The sequence below is a fragment of the Leucoraja erinacea genome, chromosome 6 (genome assembly GCF_028641065.1).
Source record: "Leucoraja erinacea ecotype New England chromosome 6, Leri_hhj_1, whole genome shotgun sequence".
NCBI classification, from domain to species: domain Eukaryota; kingdom Metazoa; phylum Chordata; class Chondrichthyes; order Rajiformes; family Rajidae; genus Leucoraja; species Leucoraja erinaceus.
The window spans coordinates 68,313,375-68,337,794 of record NC_073382.1 but is presented as its reverse complement, the minus strand read 5'-3'; the positions used below and the strand labels follow the sequence as shown (position 1 = coordinate 68,337,794).

Below are 24,420 nucleotides of genomic sequence, written 5' to 3'. Positions count from 1 at the left end.
AAAGCCTTCTGAAAGTCAGCATACATCACAACAGGCACTTTGTGTTCATTAATCCTCTCTTTTTACCTCATCTAGTTCTGTGTACCGGTCGCCCCACGGTTTCCGTAGGGTTTTGTTCCGGTGGACTGCTCATAACTCCAATAGTTTGCAAGTCGGAAATGCGGCTATGAGCAGAAGATGCTCTCTGCCCCACAGCAGCCGGCAAATCCACCCTGCCAGTCTCCCAAACCCTAGTTTGTATGGAAGGAAACATAGAAACATAGAAATTAGGTGCAGGAGTAGGCCATTCGGCCCTTCGAGCCTGCACCGCCATTTAATATGATCATGGCTGATCATCCAACTCAGTATCCCGTACCTGCCTTCTCTCCATACCCTCTGATCCCCTTGGCCACAAGGGTCACATCTAACTCCCTCTTAAATATAGCCAATGAACTGGCCTCAACTACCCTCTGTGGCAGAGAGTTCCAGAGATTCACCACTCTCTGTGGTGCTTGTATGCAAGCTGGCGATTCTTACGTTGGGGAGGACATGTAGGTCATTTTGTCTTTGACAAATCCATGCTCATTTTCCTTAATCAATCGGCATATGGACAAGTGAATGCAAATTCCCTGATTATTATTTCTAAATTGTTACCCTTCTGCCAAGGTTAAACTGCCAGGCCTAAAATTATTGGGATTAAATTTATACCCTTTTTTTAAAAACAACAGTGTATCTTTTGGAGTTCTTCAGCGCTCAGTACTATCACGTGCTCCTGTGTGTCAGCAGATATTTGGAAGACTATATTCCACCTTACATCTGGACTAGCAGAACATCCGCTTCAAATTCAACTGGCCTTAAGTACGTCAATTTTTTTTTACTCCAAATTTTTGAATAGATCACAGAATTACAACATCATAGTTGGCGATTTTGAGGATCAAGCCCATCTCAACAAGAGCAAACCATCCTGTCCACATCTTTCAGATACTCATCCAGCTCTCTTCTCAACAACACAATCAACACTAACCTTACCATTAACCCAACAATGCTTATCAAACCCTAGTCACTTACTATGCAAAAACTAATCTCTCATATTACTTTGTTCTTCTGACCACCATCTTCAGACTACATCCTCTGGCTCTCGACCCTTTTACCCATCAGAACAGTTCCTCTTAATCCAAGTGAAAATCAGACATTGGTAATCTTAAATGAAAGCAGACATTGCTGGAAATACTCACGTCAGATCACATTGTATCTGATAAAATATCTGAGAAAAACATAATATATATGATTGCACCAGATAAACAACTCAGAATGCAAATGAGAAGCTTTTTCTGATTCAGAATATAATTATCGTATAAAATTCCCAGGCCAATATAGAATAAAACTGAATGGGTCCACCCAGAACCAACATTCAGAATGCAAATTTAGTCAAAGTACACTGTGGCAATCGTAACCTAAAGATATCCCTCAGCTAATATGACTATCAAAACAGTGGATCAGACCTGGTTCAAGAAGAGTGCAGAAGGACATGCTGAATGCAGCACTGCATTTATCTAAAGGTAAGCTGCCAACCTGGTTAAGCTGCAGCACAGAACAACTGGTGCCCTGGCTAAAAAAAAGTGCAAAAGATAGAACTAAATGGGTTCCATCACCAGTTCTCTAATATCTGGTCATGAATTGTGATCAATTAAAAAGCTACCAGAAACAGAAGACTCCAGGGACATCTTCATCTTTGACAATAACAAGACCAAGCATGATGCTGAAGACAACATTCAACTGGGTGCCATTTACTGATTCATCCCAACTTCTTCCCAAGGTCTCTTTCACAGAAGCTAGTCTTCAACCATCTCCATGCACTCTAAGTGATAGCAAAAACAGCTGGATGCCACAAAATCCAACAGACCAGACAACATCCTGGTTATAACATTTGAAGTCCAATAGTACCCACATCTTTCAACAAACTGCTCCAGTAAAGATGCAATATCATCAGCGACCTACAAATGCACAGGAATGTGCTGCACAAATCCACCCTAATTAATTAGCACCTAAATCAGACCATTCCCAATTCCCAACAAAAAGGAGGGTGTTGTTAACATGCTTAGTCACCAATAACCTGCTGACCAAAGCTGCATGAAGCATAGAGCTCCAGATCTCATTGCTCCAAAGTTACAAAGAGGTTAATTCCTGACGTGAGGCAAAATATTAGCATTAAGGAGCCCTGGAAAAACTGAAGTGTGTGGGACATCATGAGGAGCACACTCCATTGATTGGATTTATGCATAATTTAAAAAATGGTTTGTGGACTGGAAGTGTGTCAATCCAGCTCAAGGACATCACTGCAGGATTGTATCCTGTGCCCGAGCATTTTCTGCTGCCGTATCGATCATCTTTCTTAAACAGAACACCAGAAGCGAGAATGTAAACTCAAGATTGCACAACATTCATTTCCATTTGCGCCTCGCTGAAACCAGCGGCAACCCGCGCATGCATGCGAAGCACTCAGGCTTGGGCTGATAACTGGCAAATATTGACACCACATAAACCACATATTTGCCAAGCTCCAATAAGAGACTGTCTAACCACACACCCATGATATTTCATCACATTACTGTCACAAGTCACACACCATCAACATCCTGGATTAACTGTGGAGCAACCACATAAACACCATGGCTGCAAGAGAAAATCAGAGGTTGCATGACCTGTGGTAAGTCACTAGCTTCTTCAAATCCTTTCCAACACCTACAAAAGCACATGCCAGAATTGTGATGGGATTATCATATTTCGTTAAAAGATAGGAGACTCTATGAAACTGATCAAAACATTCACATCAATCCAATATTTTCACTTATTTCGCTATAATCTATTCCCACTCACATGCCCATCAATTCCCCGGGATTCTCTCAACACCCGTGCCACAGGTACTCAGCAGTAGAGTTGCTGCCTTGCAGTGCTTGCAGTGCTTGCAGCGCAGGTTCGATCCTGACTATGGGTGCGGTCTGTACGGAGTTTGTACATTCTCCCCATGACCGCGTGGGTTTTCTCTGAGATATTTGGTTTCCTCCCACACTCCAAAGATGTTCAGGTTTGTATGTTAATTGGCTTGGGTTTATATACCTGGTATAAGTCCAAATTGTCCCTAGTGTATTATAGTGTTAATGTGCGTGGATCGTTGGTCGGCATGGACTCGGTGGGCCAATGGGCCTGTTTCCACGCTGTCTCTCTAAACTAACCTCAGGGTAGGTGGCAATTTTCTGTAACCAAATATGCCTGCTGCCAGTGAGTCTGACAGGAAATACATGCAAACTCCACACAGAGAGCACCCAAGGTCAGGTTTGAATCCGAGTCATTGTAATTGTGAGGACAACGATCAGCCGACAGCGCCGCACCACACTTGCTCAAAACAATGCAGCCATTTGATTTGTACTTTATCCCCTACCCTAAATAGTCATTGCCTCCACCACCAGTGTACCACAGACGTGTACCACAGACACCAGTGTACCACAATGTGAGCCAGTTACAAAAGCCAACGCAGATTGTTTGCGGTTCTATTCCTAGACTTTCTATTAAATCCTTATCTCGACCACCAAGAGTAGCAATGTTACAAAATTTTGAGATTTAAAAAATTAAGTCTGTAATTTATCCCATCAGATAGAGCATAAAAAGAAGTTTAATTTGACACCTAATTCACTTTCATATCTCAAGTATTTAAAAAGTTATGGACATTTTCATACTCGGAAATTAGCATCTTGTTCCCTATTGATTTTCTATGGACATAACAAAAAAGCTGTGATCGTGAACAGTCAAAAGCCCATAACCTTCTTAAAAATTAAGAGAACTGAATGAAATTTTCAGTTATCGTAGATTGAAGCATTCTGAAACAAATATAAAATAATCTTACTTGGATGACCTGAAATTAAAACATAATTTGATAGTTAGTTACCCAAGTGTAGCAAATTTCAAACTTCAATTACTAGATCTAAACATCTATCCATTTCTTAATAAATGATTAACATTTTTAAATAGCCCAAGTGTCCAAATAATATTCATAAATAATTCACAATAAAACATGATTTTGAAATCTCATTTACATTAATTTATAGGCCAAATGGAAGGAATTTAGTGTTCAATTGCTGCAAATTAAAGTCCATTTTAAATCAGCTTTCCAGTGGGATCCTGTGAACGCGCTGGTTTAGAACGTTCACATTGCGGTAGATTTGTGCCCTCAAATGCCCAGAAAAATACTGCGGGATATAATGGGGCCAAAATTAGCTACTCGCTATAGTAAACTTTGTATAAAGGGTTCTTAAGAAGCCCTTTTTAATGTAAAAATAAGCTACATACCTTTAATTGTTTGCTTTATAAAACCCTGGGGCTGCGAGAGGTCGCGGGTTTAGAGAGTGATTTTTAAACTACTATAACTATTATACAAGGCCATAAAAACTAATATTACCTTTTGCGACGGGGTCTTTCAGCGATTTTTCGTTAATGATTTACTAGGCTGAACATTTTCAATTGCAACAGCCTAGTAAAAATCGCGTTTTAAACCCGCCCCCTCAAAACAGCGCCAAAATCACACACACGGGCTGGGGCAGATTTTCAACGACGCTTCACGTAGGTTTTGCAACACACCTACCAAGAGCAGCAGACAAATGGGAATAAAGCCACCAGAGATCAGCCACCCAAAACTCTCACACAACCCTGATTAGGAAATTATTTCATCATTGCGGAATCTAAATCCTGACAATCCCTGCTCAGCAGCATTGTTGGGATACCTTCCCAAGAAAATTTGTAGCAGTGAGAATGGAGAATGTAACTGACTCCACATTAGGGAGTCGGTGGTGGAGGCCTGTGGGGGGCTGGAGTAAAGGTATGGATCATCATCATCCTTATCATTGATCTGTGTTTTCACATCTTACCCTTCCATGTCTCCATTTCTCCCTCTGCCCTAACCCTCAGCCTAAAGAAGGGTCTTGACCCAAAACGTCATCTATTCCTTCTCTCCAGTGATGCTACCTGACCCACTGAGATACTCCAGCATTTTGTGTCTATCTACATTTACTAAGGCAGTTATGGATGGACAATAAATGTTGGCATTACCAGCATCAATGCATCCTTTTTTTTTTAATTACTTAATCAGGGAAGAATAGGCAGGACTGTAGAATGCAAATGAACTATCCACATTTATGAAAATGAGGAACATTGTTTAAAATTATTGTGTGGTAATACTGAAAACCAAGAAAAGTTTTAAAAGCTTACATTTTATTGTCATTAAGTTGGAAAGAGTATAGTGAAGATTTACAAGGTTGTTACCAGCACTTGAGGACATGAGCTAGAGAGATTGGGCAGACTAAGACTATTCCTTGGAGCACAGGAGGCCGAGGGATGACCTTATCCAGGTTTATAAAAGCATGAGCTTTGACACTTCAGAATAGATAGGGTGAATGCACAGAAGCTTTTTCTTATGGTAGGGTATCAAGAACTATAGGACATAGGTTTAAGGCAGGAGGGGAAACATTTAACATGGTGGAATGGTGTAAACAGACATTAATAACCTTTAGTTCCACAAGTTTAAAGGAGGGTACTATGGAGTACTATGCTCAAAGCCCCAAATGGAGAGAACCAAGAGATCAGCCTCACAACAAATCAGCCTCACTACCGCATGCTTTCTCACAGCCCTGCCCTAACCCTTCTCAATCCAATTAGCAATTCAGGAAACCTAACAAATGAATACAAGTATCATTTGCCTGGGTCTCCTCTGATCATGAGACAGTTTCTGGCAGGACCAGTCCTGTTGGAAACTATCACAGATCTCCTGATTGAAGGGGCTGTGGCGACCAGATCCGCGAGTTCAGGCAAGTTTGCCCTTGACTCATACTCTCAGCATGGTCGACACAAGGTCCTAGGAGGTCTTTGTAACTCTCCTTCATGCTCGAGAATAGTCTCCGCGTACTCGAGGCCTCAGCTGGGTCGTGGCGTATTTTGCAACATGTTGAAAAATGCCCGTGAGTTAAAAAAGGTCGCCGTGGAAAAAATCGATACTTTTTTTCCTCGTAGGTTTAGTCGAAGTAGGTTGGCATGTTATTTGTAGGTAATCGTGGGTAGTCAAAGGTAGTCGTAGATAGTCTTCAACATAGTCGAAGGAGGTCTTCAACATAGTCATTTTTTCAAACTCTCCTAAAGTCTTTTAAACTCGCCAATAAGGAGCCGCAGTGGGACAGCCCCTATATCATCTGGCACCGATCAGTATACTTAAGGTAGAACTTTTACTCGCTTCCTTCAAGGATTGTGTCCCGCTGCTCAAAAGAGTTGAAAACATCTAAGCACAGCACAATGGCTGAAGGATTTGAGCAGATTAAGAGACTTTCATCACTTTAGAAATCAGGCATCATAAACTGTTGCATTGTTGGTGGCAAAGTTGCTCAGATGTGTTTAACAATCCTTCAAACTAGAGTTTGGTATTCTATGTGGTAGAGCCTAACTGGTTACCAAGTAATTACGACTATTTTTTTTGCCACATACATGAATCTACGATTTGCTTTAATTAAGTAAAATAAAAATGATTTGGGACACTGGAGTAACTGAACAACGAATTCCTGAATCCTGTACGAATAACATCCACAAACTAAAATATTTAATGAGCATTTTTTCTCCTCAATGAAGAGATTATTTTCAAGTTTACTCAGAATTTACTGCAATCTTATATTGGAAGATAATTGAGGTAAAATTGAATTTCAGCCTCATTGATCCATTTCATTTTTTGGCCTAATGTTACATTCTATTGCTTATACTTTGACTTGAAAGTTAAAGTGTTGCAGCATGTAAATCTAGTGGCTATTTTGTTGTCATTAAACAGGTAGCAAAAGTCTGAATATCCCCTGCTGCATTTAAAAACCAAGCAAATTAAAAATCACCATTTGACATGTCTAACAAAAACAAAATGATACATCCAATTATCCAAGTTTAATCAGCATCATTCAGACTTATAATAATGTAATCCTAAACACGACAACACATTTCTATAGTGGAATCGATCCATTTTGACTACCTGACCCCATGGGTGTGCTCTCATTATTCCTCAGTTACAGCACACAGAAAATAAAATACCACTGTGCATTAATCAAACATATAATGGTGATAGTGAGAGATGCAGTGCAGGTGGATGGAAATCAAGGTAATCTGCATCAAATGAATGGAATTAACCTAATAGCAGATACCAGCCAAGGAGGAGCAGTAGCATTGGCTAGTCATATTAGGACTTCTTATTAAGATGTTATTGTACACAATCTGTTCGTAGCAGCCAGTCCTCTTAGTTATAGCTCTTTAGTCAGAAGGTGGTGAATAAGTGGAATTCTTTGCCACAGGAGGCTGCGGAGGCAAAGTCAGTGGATATATTTAAGGCAGAGATAGATAGATTCTTGATTAGTATGGGTGTCAGAGGCTATGGGGTGGAAGGCAGGAGAATGGTGTTAGGTGGGAGAGATAGATCAGCCATGATTGAATGGTGGGGTAGACTTGATGGGCCAATTGGCCTAATTCTACTCCTATCTCTTATGATCTTATGATCCCGAAAAAAGAATCCACAAGTAATATAAAATGAGAAATCATTGGAAAACACATTTTACCTTGTGAAGCCACAGAGGTAATTGCTCCGAATCAGTCTTTGGGGAAGGTCGATGCAGTGATGCCCAGCAGTATGCATCCACGTAAGCTGCTTGTCGCCAGGAGAACGAACTTGGGGAGAAACAACTAATTTGGGTACCTGTCGTAAAATAATAAATGTATGCAAATATAAATAAGACAAGTGGTGTGATGTAGAAAATAATTAAACTATAGGTGGATGATCTGATCAGCACTAATTTTGAACGTTGCTGATTCAAATTGCTGACATGTTTTTTTTTCCCCCAAATACCAAATGATTAAGAGAGATAAAGAACGTTGATCCACATCTGACTAACTTTATTGAACTGATTATTTTCATTTCTAAGATTATGCTATGGCAGACCATTGAACAAATTAGGAACAACATTTCATGGTCAAAAAATGATACATCCAACTATCCAAGTTTAATCAGCATCATTCAGACTAATTATCATAATGTAATCCCAATAACCAACACTTTCATCTTGATGTTGTTCTGGGCCAAGTTGTTGTACTGACTCCATGACACAAGGCTATTAATCTATTTCCTCTACTTCATCTAATCGTTGTTTTTTACCACCAGGGGGCACCGCATGATGGCAGCCTCGCCAAGTCTGTCTATTTGTCTTTTTTTTGTTATTTTTTGTGTTTTAAAAGCTTGTGTTAATGTTCTCTGGTTTGTTTTATGTGGGGGGTGGGTGGGGGAAACTTTTTTTAAAAACATCTTACCTTGCCCGAGATTGTTTTCCGCATCGTATCTCCGGTCGCTCTGCGGCCTAACATCATGGAGCTGGAGGCCTTGCTCGGGGTTGACTTTGAACCCCACCACGGGGGCATGGGCTTACCATCGGAGCCTGCGATCCCTTGGCTGGGATCGACGCTCCAACTGCGGCCTGCAGATTTCACCATCGGGGAGCTTGCAGTCTCGGGTAGAGACCGATGTCGGGAAGCTCAAAACGACGATGGTTCGACCAGCCCCAACCCGGGGTCAGATCGTCTGACGTGGGGGAGCTGAGATTCCCCCCGATGCAGGAGCTTGATCGCCCCGAAGCAGAGGGCGCGATTGCCGCCAGCTACAAGACCCAAGATCATCCCGTCAACGGAAGGCTCGAGGCCCCCGACCGCGGGATAACAAAGAAGGGAAGAGATTTAACTTTTTTTTCACATTCCATCACAGTGAGGAATGTGGAATAGTCACTGTGATGGATTTTTATGTTAAAATGTGTGTTTTGTTGCTTTTTAATGCTTTTTGGCAAGTCAAATTCCCCGTATGTTGCGAAACATACTTGGCTAATAAAGTATGATTGTGATTATAATGATTTCTCTGGACGGCAGGGGTATCATCCAGATTGTTGGCATTGTACTTGGCCTCACATTAATGGGTCTACAAGGAATAGAGCACACACCCATAAGGGTCAGTAATGTCGAGGAAATGTTATGACCACCTGCCGTCTGGTGGCCAAGAACTCCAGAAGCTAGATGCAGATGGAGGCCCAAAGACCAAGGTCAAGAAGTTTAGGGATGAGTTTATTTGGTATTAAGATGGATATTTTTCATTCAGCAAAATAGCTGATTACAAAGGATTGCTTTATGGCCTCAATCGATCTTGAAGATGCATACTATTCAGTACCAATACATGAGAGTCACAGGATATATCTGAAGTTTATCTGGCAAGGCCAGTTGTGGCAATTTTAGGCTCTACCTAAGGGATTGAGTTCAGCCCTAGGCTATTTACAAATATTCTAAAGTCTATGTTGCCCTACTCAGATCTAAAGGGCATATTGTCATGGGGTTTATAAATGAGATGCATATTGTAGGGAAGAGATCATTTGTCACAGTTAGCTGCTTCAGCAACAAAGGCACCTAGAATATCTAGGGTTTGCTATCCAGGAAAGTCCATACTGGAGCCGACAAAATCTATAACATATCTAGGTTTTGTCATAAACTCTGCAGATATGTCTGTGACTCTACCCACAGATAAGAAACAGAATATTGTAGAGGCATGCACATGGTATAAATATCGGCAGATGCCTCCAAAGATAATTTAAGACGAGGCAACATGAATTATAGTGCCAAATTGGCCTACTCAACCATGGTTTCCATTGTAAATAGGTCTGCTGAAAGAAGCTCCTATATTTGCTCACAGACCAGAGCAGTGGTTAGTTCAACCTATCACTTGTGCACCTATCACTGCATGGTTGTATGGAAAAGTTTTGTGAAGAGACACATGTGACCTACTTTTAAATAGAAGTAGCAGAGGTTTGTGGGTTTCTTTCAGTTTGGTTTTATGAGAAGTGACTAAGTTACAGCGCAATTAACACTGCTCGCAGTGCTTTGACATCGTATCTAGTACTAGAAGTGGGACAATAAATGATTGTCTCTTATCCACTGGTGACAAAGGTTATGGAAGGTGTCTTTTATATGAACTCTCTAAAGCCTGGATACAAAGTAGTGTGGAATCAGTATTAATTTTTTAATGCAAATTGACATCAGCTGTATCCCTAACGTTGGAGCAGTTACTCTTAAGTTAGCCATGCTTATGACACTTATTTCAGCATGAAGAGCTCAGTCTTTACACAATCTCCGTCTGGATACTCGGTCATATCTGACAAGAGGGTAGCATTTTATGTGAATGAACTCATAAACAGAGCAGGCAAGTTTGGGTACTAGTTGGAGCTGGCAGCATACCCACCAGATCGGAGATTGTGGGTGTTTATTATGTGAAAAGGTACATTGAGGTTACGAAGAACCTATGAGATGAAGGAAAAGTTTCTTCATAGATATAAAATACTCACAAGAGATTGTTGGTGCAGACTATTTCAAGATGGGGCTGTAGATAGGGTGGTAAAGAAAGCTTTTGGTGTGCTGTCCTTTATAAATCAGAGCATTGAGTATAGAAGTTGGGATGTAATGTTAAAATTGTACAAGGCATTGGTGAGGCCAATTCTGGAGTATGGTGTACAATTTTGGTCGCCTAATTATAGGAAGGACGTCAACAAAATAGAGTACAGAGGAGATTTACTAGAATGTTGCCTGGGTTTCAGCAACTAAGTTACAGAGAAAGGGTGAACAAGTTAGGGCTTTATTCTTTGGAGCGCAGAAGGTTAAGGGGGGACTTGATAGAGGTCTTTAAAATGATGAGAGGGATAGACAGAGTTGACGTGGATAAGCTTTTCCCACTGAGAGTAGGGAAGATTCAAACAAGGGGACATGACTTTAGAATTAAGGGACAGAAGTTTAGGGGTAACATGAGGAGGAACTTCTTTACTCAGAGAGTGTTGGCTGTGTGGAATGAGCTTCCAGTGAAGATGGTGGAGGCAGGTTTGTTTTTATCATTTAAAAATAAATTGGATAGTTATATGGACGGGAAAGGAATGGAGGGTTATGGTCTGAGTGCAGGTATATGGGACTAGGGGAGAATATGTGCTCCGCACGGACTAGAAGGGTCGAGATGGCCTGTTTCCGTGCTGTAATTGTTATATGGTTATATGGTTATATGGATAAAGTGTAAGCAGCTGAAAGCGGGTGTGAATAAAAAATTATTTCAAGTCACACACTACCAGGGCTGCTGGCATGTCAGCTGCCAATAGAATGGATGTTCCTCTTGATCACATTGTTGGAAAAGCAGGAGGCTCAGATGAACGCGCTTTCGGAAGTTATAAAATATCATTGAACATGTCTGGACGATTGCAGATAGAATTCTGGACAGTGCTACATGAGCTTGTGTCTAACTCAAAGACAATTGGGACTGTGGTCAAATTAAGGGCAATGTACATGTATGTAAAGTTAGCATCACATTGTTAATGGCCCATGTCTTTTCTACCATTTATGGTTTATCTGTGTAATGTGTTCACATACAGATTGGTTTATTGCTTCACATAGTCTCATCATGAGACTTCGAAATAAAATAGAAAGATTAAATGAGAACTTACCGTTTGAAGTTTGATCTTGAATTTATGGAAGTTGGAGTGAGAGACTACGTGCCCTCCGCTCCCAACAATTTATCTCATAAATTTCATTCGGTAAGTCAAAGGTTATTAATCTTTCTATAGATTGATTCTGGTTTAAGTGAACCGTGGTTTCATACAGTGGCTCCGAAGAGTGATGCGCATGCGGGCTGGTGGGTTCTTCACGTAGTCTCTCACTCCAACTTCTCATAAAGTCAAGATCAAACTTCAAACGGTAAGTTCTCGTTTAATCTTTCTATCAAATAGCTATGTAAATTCTAGGCAGCGATTAAAGCTAGTTAAAAGTCAGACATTTCCCTCCTAATGCTGAGGAATCTCAGCACTTTCAGGCTCCACTGTTGGATTCCAGCTTGGGTCATTATTGGTTTATTTCAGATTTGTGATAGTGTTATCTGTCCAGGAGCTCCTACGCACTTGAGTGCGATTGAACACTCGATTCAACATGGTATGTTTAAACGGCTAATTTATCAAAAGACCCATATTCACCAATTGCATTTTCAATTAAAAATATATCTGCAGGCTAAAAAGCATTATCCCTCAAACATTTTTTTTGCCTTTTCTCCACCATCAGGTTGTGATTTAATTGAAAGCAAGAAACTTACCATATGTTGCAAAACCAGGAGAAAAACAAGAAAATGCTGCAAATGCTGCAAATAATGTTATCAGGTCAATGAACTTCCATTAGAACCCGTCATCTGAAAGGTTATAAACCTGATATAGTGTCTCTATTTTTCTCTCCATAGATGCTGCTTGACTAACTGAGTATTTCTAGCACTCTCAACTTTTATTACATTGGTCCCTAATTATCCTCTATGCCATTCTGTGACCTGTCAATCTGAAGAATTCCTTAGTTTTTGTTTAACACAGGTTGTTCCCATCACATTTTTTAAATATAGCTTATAGTAAGGCATAAACAGTTCATGTCATCCTATTACAGGTTATTACATGCACACTTTAGGAAGCACTGCAAACATAGCACCTGGGAGGAATTATTCTCCAAAGATACATCATCATCAGGAAATAGTTTGGATGAAACATAAATTAATGCCAATATTGTTGTATACTGTGGAATAATTTTCATAAGTTAAAGCTCAAATTGATTTTATCTTAGAGGGCCCAATATAAATGCAGAATTTTAAAACAAAAGAAACAAAAGTTCCTGTGTAGGAAGGAACTGCAGATGCTGGTTTACACCCAAGATGGTCACAAAATGCTGGAGTAACTCAGTGGGACAGGCAGCATCTCTGGAAATAAGGAATGGGTGACGTTTTGGGTCGAGACCCTTCTTCAGACTCTATGACTCAGATGGTCTCAAAGGAGTGAGTGCTCTCTTAACTTACCCACTCATCTATATATTTAGTGTGTGCTTTAGTTCATAGATTCAGCATTTTCAATTAATTTTTTAAAAGTGAATTAGTTGCTGTAATTTCCCATCTTTAATGAATTTTCTGCCACATCATGCCAGATGCAATAAAATTAGCATTGCCATCAATATATCAGCTAATGTATTGAATGCCTGTGATCATTAGGTTGTGATCATTAGTGCCTGGAACCATTTATGCTTAAATGTGTCATTCTCTAATTCTACAGATGACTTGCAGGTAAGTGAAGGAGTTTCATTGTGCCTTTCATGATCTTATGCCATCCCAAAGCACTTCTCAGATGAGTATTTCTGATATGTAGCCACTGTTGCAGTACTGGCTACTTTGGTTTTATTTCCTGTTTTCCTTCAGGTTTTGAGCTTGTGCATTATTTGATGCATTGTTAATTGGAGTTCAATTTCTTTGTTTATATTATGTAGGAAAGAACTGCAGATGCGGGTTCAAATCGAAGGTGGACACAAAAAGCTGGAGTAACTCGGTGGGACAGGCAGCATCTCTGGAGAGAACGAATGGGTGACGTTTCGGGTCGAGACCTTTCTTTTAATATTGTCAGCTGCCATGTATTATATTGCCGAGATTTTTTCCAGTTTGAATTATTGAGTATCTATTTACAACTACGTTAGCTCATTGAGTGTAAGGCAGGGTTGGGCATATGACTGTGCTCATGGTAAACAGTCTATTATTACACAGCAAACAACAGTTAACCTACTCAGAAAATAGTATCTGAAGAAGCAGTGGAAAGAGAATTTATCGGAAATCATTGTAACTCCTTTCAATAAAGTAATATGATGAGTGGAGAATAGTTAACTAGAAAATGGACTGGTCTAATGGCCTATTGCTCTGGCAGTGTACCACTGCAATGATATTTCTAAAGAAATCTTCAGACATACAAGTGAAGTGAAAAACACAAAAGATAATGTAAATCTACAATGAATGATTTGCACAAAGGAACTGTATGCAAGGTATCTGTGGTAAAACAATCATTTTGAAATTGAAACTATTGACATGATGTTAAAATGCAATTGATTTTGAAGCTGCAGGAAAGGCAAAAGCAGATCTACATAACGGATAGTAAATGACAAGTTTTGTTACTGCTTTCCCTTTGAGTCTTGCAGGGAACCTGCATCGCAAGGGAGTTGCAAGAAACTTAAACCCCACAATTGAGTAGATGTTCTTTCTCATTGATTCTAATGTCAAAAATACATCTCAACGTACAGAGAAGGGTAAACATTGAAGGACAAAGGCGTACATGAAACCTGAGATTCAATGCCCATGTAGTTAAGTGAAATGGTCTTGGCTTAATTACCCCCGCCCACACTCATCTGATCTCCACTACCTGCTAAAAATGCACAAGATGACATTAAACGTAGTTTGTAGGTAGACAAAAATGCTGGAGAAACTCAGCGGGTGAGGCAGCATCTATGGAGCGAAGGAAATATGCAACGTTTCGGGTCGAGACCCTTCTTCAGACTGGTGTGAGGGTGGGGAGCACGGGAAGAAGAAAGGAAGAGGCAGAGACAGTGGGCTGAGGGAGAGCTGAGAAGGGGAGGAGAAAGCAGGGACTACCTGAAATTAGAAGTCAATGTTCGTACCGCTGTGGTGCAAACTGCCCATCGTTTGAATCATTAATGCTATTTATGAAGCATAACTATGCACTCAATAATTATACTTCAAAAGCTGAAAATGTACAAGATACCACTCAAACATGGGACAGAACATAGCCATGCTGAATCCAACCATAGCCATAGCCTCTCATGCTAGTCCATTGGCCCCATTGATCTTTTGCAGTCTCGTGAACTGGCTTCCGGCAAAACAAATCCCCACTCATGAACTATATTGACCGCCTCTTCACTGTTTCAGAAACATACAGAAACAGTTTAAAAAGCATTTTCATTTTAATATTTAAGGAATATATTAACCTTCAGACATGAAATAAAATTCTCATCAAAACGGAGAAAAACATTTTCCTTTTTCAATAAAGGTCAGTGAATTCATTCCAATAACTGGGGCCAAGTTAAGTGTGCCAGTCGTACAATTGATGGACCAGATCCAAAGTGTGGTTCTGCAGCTCAGGTCATTCCATAACACCTTCCAGGCTTAGTTGTCCATTGAAGAACAGAGCAGGAGATCAAATGCACCCACATCCCTGCATTAATGCTGCAGTGTAGAGGCAGGAAAGTTGAACAAGATGGTGTGTGCAACATAGCTAGCTGGCTGTTCTTTAAGGACCAGAGAGCTGGCCAACAGTGTGATCTGATCCAGTACTGTAGCCTGAATTACAACTGTAACTGTGGAAAATGTAACTGCAGCGTACACTACTCCATATAAAGAATGAACAATACTGGATCATGGTCATCCACATGAGCCCATTTATGGGAAGGTAAGGTGATGATAACTTAGCTGTTAATGACTGAGATTGGATTTATGCACTTCATTTTCTAGTTAACTATTCTCCACTCATCATATTACTTTATTGAAAGGAGTTACAATGATTTCTGATAAATTCTCTTTCCACTGCTTTTTCAGATACTATTTTCTGAGTAGGTTAACTGTTGTTTGCTGTGTAATAATAGACTGTTTACCATGAGCACAGTCATATGCCCAACCCTGCTTTACACTCAATGAGCTTAACATAGTTGTTAATAGATACTTAATAATTCAAACTGGAAAAAATCTCGCCAATGTGATACATGGCAGCTGACAATATTAAAAGGGTCTCGACCAGAAACGTCACCCATTCCTTCTCTCTGCCTGTCCCACTGAGTTACTCCAGCTTTCTATGTCTACCTTCGATTTAAACCAGCATCTGCAATTCTTTCCTACACAATATAAAAAAGGAAATGAAACTCCCATAAACAATGCATCAAATAATGCACAAACTCAAAACCTGAAGGAAAACAGGAAATAAAACTAAAGAATGCAACAGTGGTTACATATCAGAAATACTCATCTGAGAAGTGCTTTGGGATGGCATAAGGTCATGAAAGGCACAATGTAACCACTTTCCTGCATGTCATCGGTAAAATTAGAGAATGTCACATTTAAGCATAAAAGGTTCAAGGTACTAATGATCACAAACTAACGATCACAGGCATACAATACATAAGCTGATATATTGATAGCAATGCTAATTTGATTGCATCTGGCATGGTGTGGCAGAAAATTCATAAAAGATGGGAAATTACAGTAACGAGTTCACTTTTTAAAAATCAATTTAAGATGCTGAATCTATGAACTGAAGCACACACTAAATATATAGATGAGTGGGTTAGTTAAGAGAACACTCAATCTTTTGAGACCATGTGAGTCATATAGTTTGAAGAAGGGTAATGACCCAAAACGTCACCCATTCTTTCTCTCCAGAGATGCTGAGTGTCCCACTGAGCTACTCCAGCATTTTGTGTCTATCTTCGGTGTAAACCAGCATCTGCAGTTCCTTCTTACTCATATAATTTGCAATTGGCAAGTCATGAGCTAGTACAACCACAGTAACCACTGCAGGTCAACCTCTAATCAATACACATGTCAACACCATGACTGATGTATTTGGAAACAAACATTTGATACTCAATTTGCCAGTTGAGCTGCAGATGTGGGGAACACCAGAATACACCTGACACACCTCAGACACTCTCCGCCGCCTCCACGCATTCCACACTCTAGGCCCTCACCCCCTCATCTTCACCATGGATGTCAAGTCACTGTACACCTCCATCCCCCACCAGGATAGCCTCAAAGCCCTCCGGGTCTTCCTCGACCAGAGGAGCAACCCATACCCAGCCACTGACACTCTCCTCCGCCTAGCGGAGTTGGTCCTCGCCCTCAACAACTTTACATTTGACTTCTCCCATTTCCTCCAAACACAAGGCGTAGCTATGGGCACACGCATGGGCCCCAGCTACACCTGCCTCTTTGTCGGGTACGTTGAACAATCCTTGTTCAATACGTACCAGGGCCCCATCCCCGACCTCTATCTCCGTTAAATTGACGACTGCTTTGGGGTCATCTCCTGCACCTACACACAACTGACTGACTTCATCCACATCACCACCAACTTCCACCCGGCACTCCAATACACCTGGACCATTTCCGACACTTCCCTACCATTCCTTGACCTCACCATCTCCATCGCAGGGGACAGACTTCTGACCGACATACACTACAAACCAACTGACTCACATGGCTATCTGGACTCCACACGTCTTCCCACCCTGCCCCCTGTAAAGACTCCATCCCCTACTCCCAATTCCTCCGCCTACGCTGCATCTGTTCCCAGGATGAGACATTCCATACCAGGGCATCGGAAATGTCCTCGTTCTTCAGGGAACGGGGATTCCCCTCCGGCACCATAGATGAAGCTCACACCAGGGTCTCATCCATACCCCGTAACACTGCTCTCTCTCCCCATCCCCGCACTCGCAACAAGGGCAGAGTCCCCCTGGTCCTCACCTTTCACCCCACCAGCCGGCAAATACAACACATAATCCTCCGCCATTTCCGCCACCTCCAACGTGACCCCACCACTCGCCACATCTTCCCATCTCCCCCCATGTCTGCCTTCCGCAAAGACCGCTCCCTCCGCAACTCCCTTGTCAATTCTTCCCTTCCCTCCCGCACCACCCCCTCCCCGGGCACTTTCCGTTTCAACCGCAAGAAATGCAACACCTGTCCCTTCACCTCCCCCCTCGACTCCATTCAAGGACCCAAGCAATCGTTCCAGGTACGACAAAGGTTCACCTGCATCTCCTCCAACCTCATCTACTGCATCCGCTGCTCTAGGTGTCAGCTGATTTACATCGGGGAGACTAAGCGGAGGTTGGGCGATCGTTTCGCCGAACACCTCCGCTCAGTCCGCAATAACCAACCTGACCTCCTGGTGGCTCAGCACTTCAACTCCCCCTCCCATTCCCAATCCGACCTCTCTGTCCTGGGTCTCTTCCATTGCCAGAGTGAGCAACAGCAGAAATTGGAGGAACAGCACCTCATATTCCGCCTGGGGACCTTGCGTCCGGATGGCATTAACATTGAATTCTCCCAGTTTTGCTAACCCTTGCTGTCTCCTCCCCTTCCTTAACCCTCGAGCTGTCTCCTCCCACCCTCCCATCCGCCCGCCCTTGGGCTCCTCCTCCTCCTCTTTCCTCCTCCTTCCCCCCCCCCCCCCCCCCCCCCCCCCACCAGTCTGAAGAAGGGTTTCGGCCCGAAACGTCGCCTATTTCCTTCGCTCCATAGATGCTGCTGCACCCGATGGTCCGGCTCCGGCTCCGGCTCTGGCGCCGCTCCTTGTCGCTGCCACCCCGGCCTTTCCCTTTCACGTGTACCGGCTCGGACTTTGTTTCCATGAACTGCACTTCCGGATCTCCCCGGCTCTTGTCAACTGGTGTCCCGCCCGTCAGGAGGAGGTCCAGATCTCAGTGACAAAGGCAGAGTGGTACAGTGTTGCACCAGGCGTGCTCCCTTCTACAGCAGCAACCAGCCCATTCAACCGGGGGCTCCTCGCTGTCAGTGCAAGCCCCGCCACATTCATTGCCTGAGGTTCTCCTCTGAGATTGGTGGCAAATAGAAAGTGAAGTTTCGCATCACCTTTCAAGAGAAAAGATTTTGTTAATAATAAAAAAAACTATGAATGAGTCATGTTTTAAACTGCGGAGATCGGCAAAGGGCGGATACCTTGAAAGAGATCGCCTGGAGGTGGAATAGAGAACAAAGAGATCGCCTGTCAGATAAACTGGAAGATCATTACAGATAATCCAATTTCCAATATATGACAAGGACAGTATGTAGTATTATGTAGTAACAAGGGCAGAGTCCCCCTTGTCCTCACCTTCCACCCCATCAGCCGTCACATACAGCAGATAATCCACCGACATTTCCGCTACCTCCAACGGGATCCCACCACCTGCCACATCTCCCCATCTCCTCCTCATTTGGCTTTCCGCAGAGACTGCTCCCTCCGTAACCCCCTGGTCAATTTGTCCCTTCCCACCCAAACCACCCCCTCCCCTGGTACTTTCCCTTGCAACGACAGGAAATGCTATACTTGTCGCTTTACCTCCCCCCTTAACTCCATCCAAGGTCCCAAGCAGTCTTTCCAGGTGAGGCAGAGGTTCACCCGCACCTCCTCCAACCTCATCTATTGCATCTGCAGCTCTAGGTGTCAACTGCTCGACATCAGTGAGACCAAGCGTAGACCTGGCGATCGCTTCACCCAACACCTCCGCTCAGTTCGCACTAACCAACCTTTGATCTCCCGATGGCCCAACACTTCAACTCCCCCTCCCATTCCAAATCCGACCTTTCTGTCCTGGGCCTCCTCCATGGCCAGAGTGAGTCCCACTGCAAATTGGAGGAGTAGCACCTCACATGGGCAGTTTGCACCCAAGCAGTATGAACATTGACCTCCAATTTCAGATAGTCCTTGCTTTCTCCCTCCTTCCCCTCCGCTCCCCAGTTCTCCCACAGCCCACTGTCTCCGCCTTTCCCTTTCTTTTACCCACCCCCCACATCCGTTTGACCAGATCGGGTCTCGACCCTAAAATGTCATCTACTCCTTCGCTCCATAGAAGCTGCCTCATCCGCTAAGTTTCTCCAGCATTTTTGTCTACCTCCAATATATGACTACGTCTGAAGAAGGGTCTCGACCCGAAACATCACATATTCCTTCTCTCCATAGATGCTGCCACTGAAAAGGGTGATTTTATTATGGGGAACAAGGAAATGGCAGATGAGTTGAACAGGTAGTTCGGCTCCATCTTCACTAAGGAAGACACAAACAATCTTCCTGATGTATAAGTGGCCTGAGGATCTGGGTGACAGAGGAACTGAAGGAAATCCACATTAGGCAAGAAATGGTGTTGGGTAGACGGATGGGACTGAAGGCTGATAAATCCCCAGGGCCTGATGGTCAGCATCCCAGGATACTTAAGGAAGTGGATCTAGAAATTGTGGACGCATGGGTGATCATTTTCTAATGTTCTAAAGATTCAGGATCCGTTCCTGAGGATTGGAGGGTAGCTAATGTTATCCCACTTTTTTAGTATAATGTGGATAAATGTGAGGTTATCCATTTTGGTGGCAAAAACAGGAAAGCAGACTATTATCTAAATGGTGGCCGATTGGGAAAGGGGGAGATGCAGCGAGACCTGGGTGTCATGGTACACCAGTCATTGAAGGTAGGCATGCAGGTGCAGCAGGCAGTAAAGAAAGCGAATGGTATGTTAGCTTTCATTGCAAAAGGATTTGAGTATAGGAGCAGAGAGGTTCTACTGCAGTTGTACAGGATCTTGGTGAGACCACACCTGGAGTATTGCGTACAGTTTTGGTCTCCAAATCTGAGGAAGGACATTATTGCCATAGAGGGAGTGCAGAGACGGTTCACCAGACTGATTCCTGGGATGTCAGGACTGTCTTATGAAGAAAGACTGGATAGACTTGGTTTATACTCTCTAGAATTTAGAAGATTGAGAGGGGATCTTATAGAAACTTACAAAATTCTTAAGGGGTTGGACAGGCTAGATGCAGGAAGATTGTTCCCGATGTTAGGGAAGTCCAGGACAAGGGGTCACAGCTTAAGGATAAAGGGGAAATCCTTTAAAACCGAGATGAGAAGAACTTTTTTTCACGCAGAGAGTGGTGAATCTCTGGAACTCTCTGCCACAGAGGGTAGTTGAGGCCAGTTCATTGGCTATATTTAAGAGGGAGTTAGATGTGGCCCTTGTGGCTAAGGGGATCAGGGGGGGTATGGAGAGAAGGCAGGTACGGGATACTGAGTTCGATGATCAGCCATGATCATATTGAATGGCGGTGCAGGCTCGAAGGGCCGAATGGCCTACTCCAGCACCTAATTTCTATGTTTCTATGTTTCTATGAACCAGTTAGCCTGACACCCGATGAGTTTCTCCAGCAATTTTGTGTACCATACACCTGACTGCATTGGCATTGTGGTGGCACAGCAATTCAATTATTGGACTAACAAACCATAGACCAGAATTCGAATCCTACCATGACAATCATGAAATTTCAATGTGGTTTTTGATCTGGAATTTGCAACGATTAGTCTTTCTATCAGATTGACAGAAAAAATAAATGTTGTTTTACTGATATCCTTCAGTGAAGGAAATCTTCCATCCTTAAAACGCCAAGCAACTGTTGACCCACCTTTTGTGATCAATTCTTAAATGACCTAGAAAGCAATTCAACTGTACCTACCCCACAAAGTTTAAGACTAACTGTAGTTTATCAGTCCTCACCACTACCACAAATGCTGATCTTACCTGTTCCCAAACAATAAATTAAAACATGGTTTGCTTTAATTATTTCATCAACTGGATCAGTACATTGAAAACTTGCTCATGTATGAAACACTAAGTTAAGAGAGCTTTGACACGTTTCACTTGCACTACCTATTAAAGTTCAAGTGCTCTTGGAAAAGATAACACAGACTTTCCAAATATCCTGCGAAATCAAGGCACAATGCTTAAATTGCAGTTCAACGGATTAACGAGGTATCCACCCCTTTATAAAATGTAAAAATATGCCAAGGGGAGTGGAAATTGGATCTTTCTTTCAAGAATCTGACAGGTAACATATCAAACACCTGACAGAGGCAATATATCAAACACCCACTTTTGAATTAGTGGCAAAAACTAGGCAAATGGAACTTAACATGTGAAACTGAGTCTTGTGACGTTTCAGGAGCCCAAAGGCAGACTTGTCCCAATGGCAAGAGGCAGCAAATGAGTGAAATAGACAGATATATAGGTGTTCTTGATCATGAAACACACAAAGATATTATGCATGGGGGGAAGTAGCAGGTAATAAAGTAGTCTTTATATAGTGGGTCTTGAGATATAATTACTAGATAAGGGGGACAATTGTTTAAAACTGAGGTATGTGAATGTCTTCTCACAGATGGTGGCGAGTCTCTAGAATTCTCTACCCCAATGAGTAATGATGTCTGAAAGTTAGATTACTGGAGTTACTTAAAGGACAGATATATTTCTGAAAGAACATCAAACTGATGGACATGAGGACATACAGAGGAGGAGATGAGGCCTGGGGTAGATCACCCAGGGTCATATTGAATAGCAGGTCCTGGTGGCTCCAATGTTCTTATGATCTTGTGTCACATTCCACTGTCCTACAACGGATTTCAACCTTATACAATCCTGGGTACTATCCACTTTATTAATGTATTCTCTTCTCTTTCGCTGTAGAATTTATTGCTGGTTATATAATAATGAGGTACCAACCCTAGACGAGCTTGGGTTAACTCCCACCCCACCCAGTTCAGTAGAGGGAAACATGAAAACACTTACAAATTCAATATCGAAACCCGTGTTCAATTATACTCAAGATAATTTCCCGAGGTGTTGCAACCAAAATTGATACAACGAAAACATTGTAAATACGAACCGCAATTCCACAACATATCGAAGTTAAATAATAATGACACAAGTGGCGTGAATATGTTAATATCTCAAACTCAATATATAACACCAGGGGAAACGATACAGTCAGTGTGCTTACAATTATGAAGCTACTGCATTGCTGTATTATCCAAACAGCCACCATGCCTGTCTGGCACATGTAGATTGGTGAGCACTCTCACTGGAGTCAGATGTGTGTTTAAAACTGATAACGTTCTCCCTTTCTACACGAGGGTGCGAGATCGCATCCACTAAACGCAGGTCGCTTGAACCGTCCTCTGTCGGGAAGGACAATCACAGCCGGTTTAATTTTAAGACCAGCGCCTGCAGTGAATAAATCGAGCCCACGGCAGCAGATATTCCCCTAACTCTAATGGCCACTGGTGTTGGAGAGGCCTCAACGCCCACTCCCCGCAATCTCGCTCACTTAGCAAAGGCAGAACGAAACACACACTTGGCAACTTCGAGGTTAATATGGTTAACAACTAAGGGGAGTGATTCACGTTGATTAATTGCCCCCTTCCTCGCAATTTCTGCTGTGAGAAATGAGCCGGGCCTGGGGAGTGAGTGGGATTGCGCTCCGTCCACTGAAGATCCATCGGGACGGGTGGAGCTCGCATCCCGGCCGCTGCTCTGCAGCCCAGGCGGACGGGCAGGCCGCCCTCTCCTCCACCTGCCCCCCACACCCGTGCCCCCTGCACTCCCTCCGCGACTCAAGCATCAGCGGGCAAGAAAAGGACCGAGTCTCGCCCGCAATGCCCATTGCCCCGGCTCGGCTCGCAGGTCCGGAGCGGGCGATTGAGGGAGAGGGATGGAGAGGGAGAGAGAGGGAGGGAGGTAGGGGGAGAGGGAAGGGGAGAAGGAAGGGGGAGAGGGAAGGGGAGAAGGAAGGGGAGAAGGAAGGGGAGAAGGAAGGGGAGAGGGAAGGGGGAGAGGAAGGGGAGAGGAGGGGGAGGGAGAGGGAGAGGGAAGGGGGAGAGGGGAGGGGGAGAGGGAAGGAGAGGAGGAGGGAGAGGATGAGGTGGGATGCAGCCTCACCTATGGAGATTTCTTGCGCGAAGGCTAGCGAGATGAGCAGGAGCGGCAAGCCAGCCGACACCAGTGTCACCAGCTTGTCCACGGCCAGCTCCAGCCTCACTGCCTTGAGCTTGGAGTCGGCCGGCTCCTTCAGGAGAAAGTCGTTGAATACGTACTCCGCCGCGGCGTGGGTGATGGCCATCGCCTCCCTTCACCGAGCAGACAAGAGCTAAAGAAGGGGAGTCGCTGCCATGAGCCGGGCAGCGCAGGGCGTGTGGACGGCGCTGCTCCGGGCCATGGTCCTGGTCCGGCTCCGGCTCTGGCGCCGCTCCTTGTCGCTGCCACCCCGGCCTTTCCCTTTCACGTGTACCGGCTCGGACTTTGTTTCCATGAACTGCACTTCCGGATCTCCCCGGCTCTTGTCAACTGGTGTCCCGCCCGTCAGGAGGAGGTCCACATCTCAGTGACAAAGGCAGAGTGGTACAGTGTTGCACCAGGCGTGCTCCCTTCTACAGCAGTAACCAGCCCATTCAACCGGGGGCTCCTCGCTGTCAGTGCAAGCCCCGCCACATTCATTGCTTGAGGTTCTCCTCTGAGATTGGTGGCAAATAGAAAGTGAAGTTTCGCATCACCTTTCAAGAGAAAAGATTTTGTTAATAAAAAAAAAAACTATGAATGAGTCATGTTTTAAACTGCGGAGATCGGCAAAGGGCGGAGACTTGAAAGAAATCGCCTGGAGGTGGAATAAACAAAGAGATCGTCTGTCAGATAAACTGGAAGATCATTACAGATAATCCAATTTCCAATATATGACAAGGACAGTATGTAGTATTATGTAGTAACAAGAGCAGAGTCCCCCTTGTCCTCACCTTCCACCCCATCAGCCGTCACGTACAGCAGATAATCCACCGACATTTTCGCTACCTCCAATGGGATCCCACCACCTGCCACATCTTCCCATCTCCTCCTCATTTGGCTTTTTCCCTCCGTAACTCCCTGGTCAATTTG

At 43.3% G+C, this 24,420-nt stretch overlaps 1 protein-coding gene across 1 annotated transcript in view; it reads right to left on the bottom strand.

The window, feature by feature from the left end:
* LOC129698264 (pannexin-1-like) overlaps positions 1–24,052 on the bottom strand; it is a 31,999-nt gene extending 7,947 nt beyond the window's left edge. The window contains 2 exon segments of the mRNA XM_055637299.1: positions 7,605–7,741; positions 23,434–24,052. Coding sequence (XP_055493274.1) covers positions 7,605–7,741; positions 23,434–23,614 — 318 coding nt within the window. The 5' untranslated portion in view covers positions 23,615–24,052.
* Between the last annotated feature and the right edge of the window lie 368 nt (positions 24,053–24,420).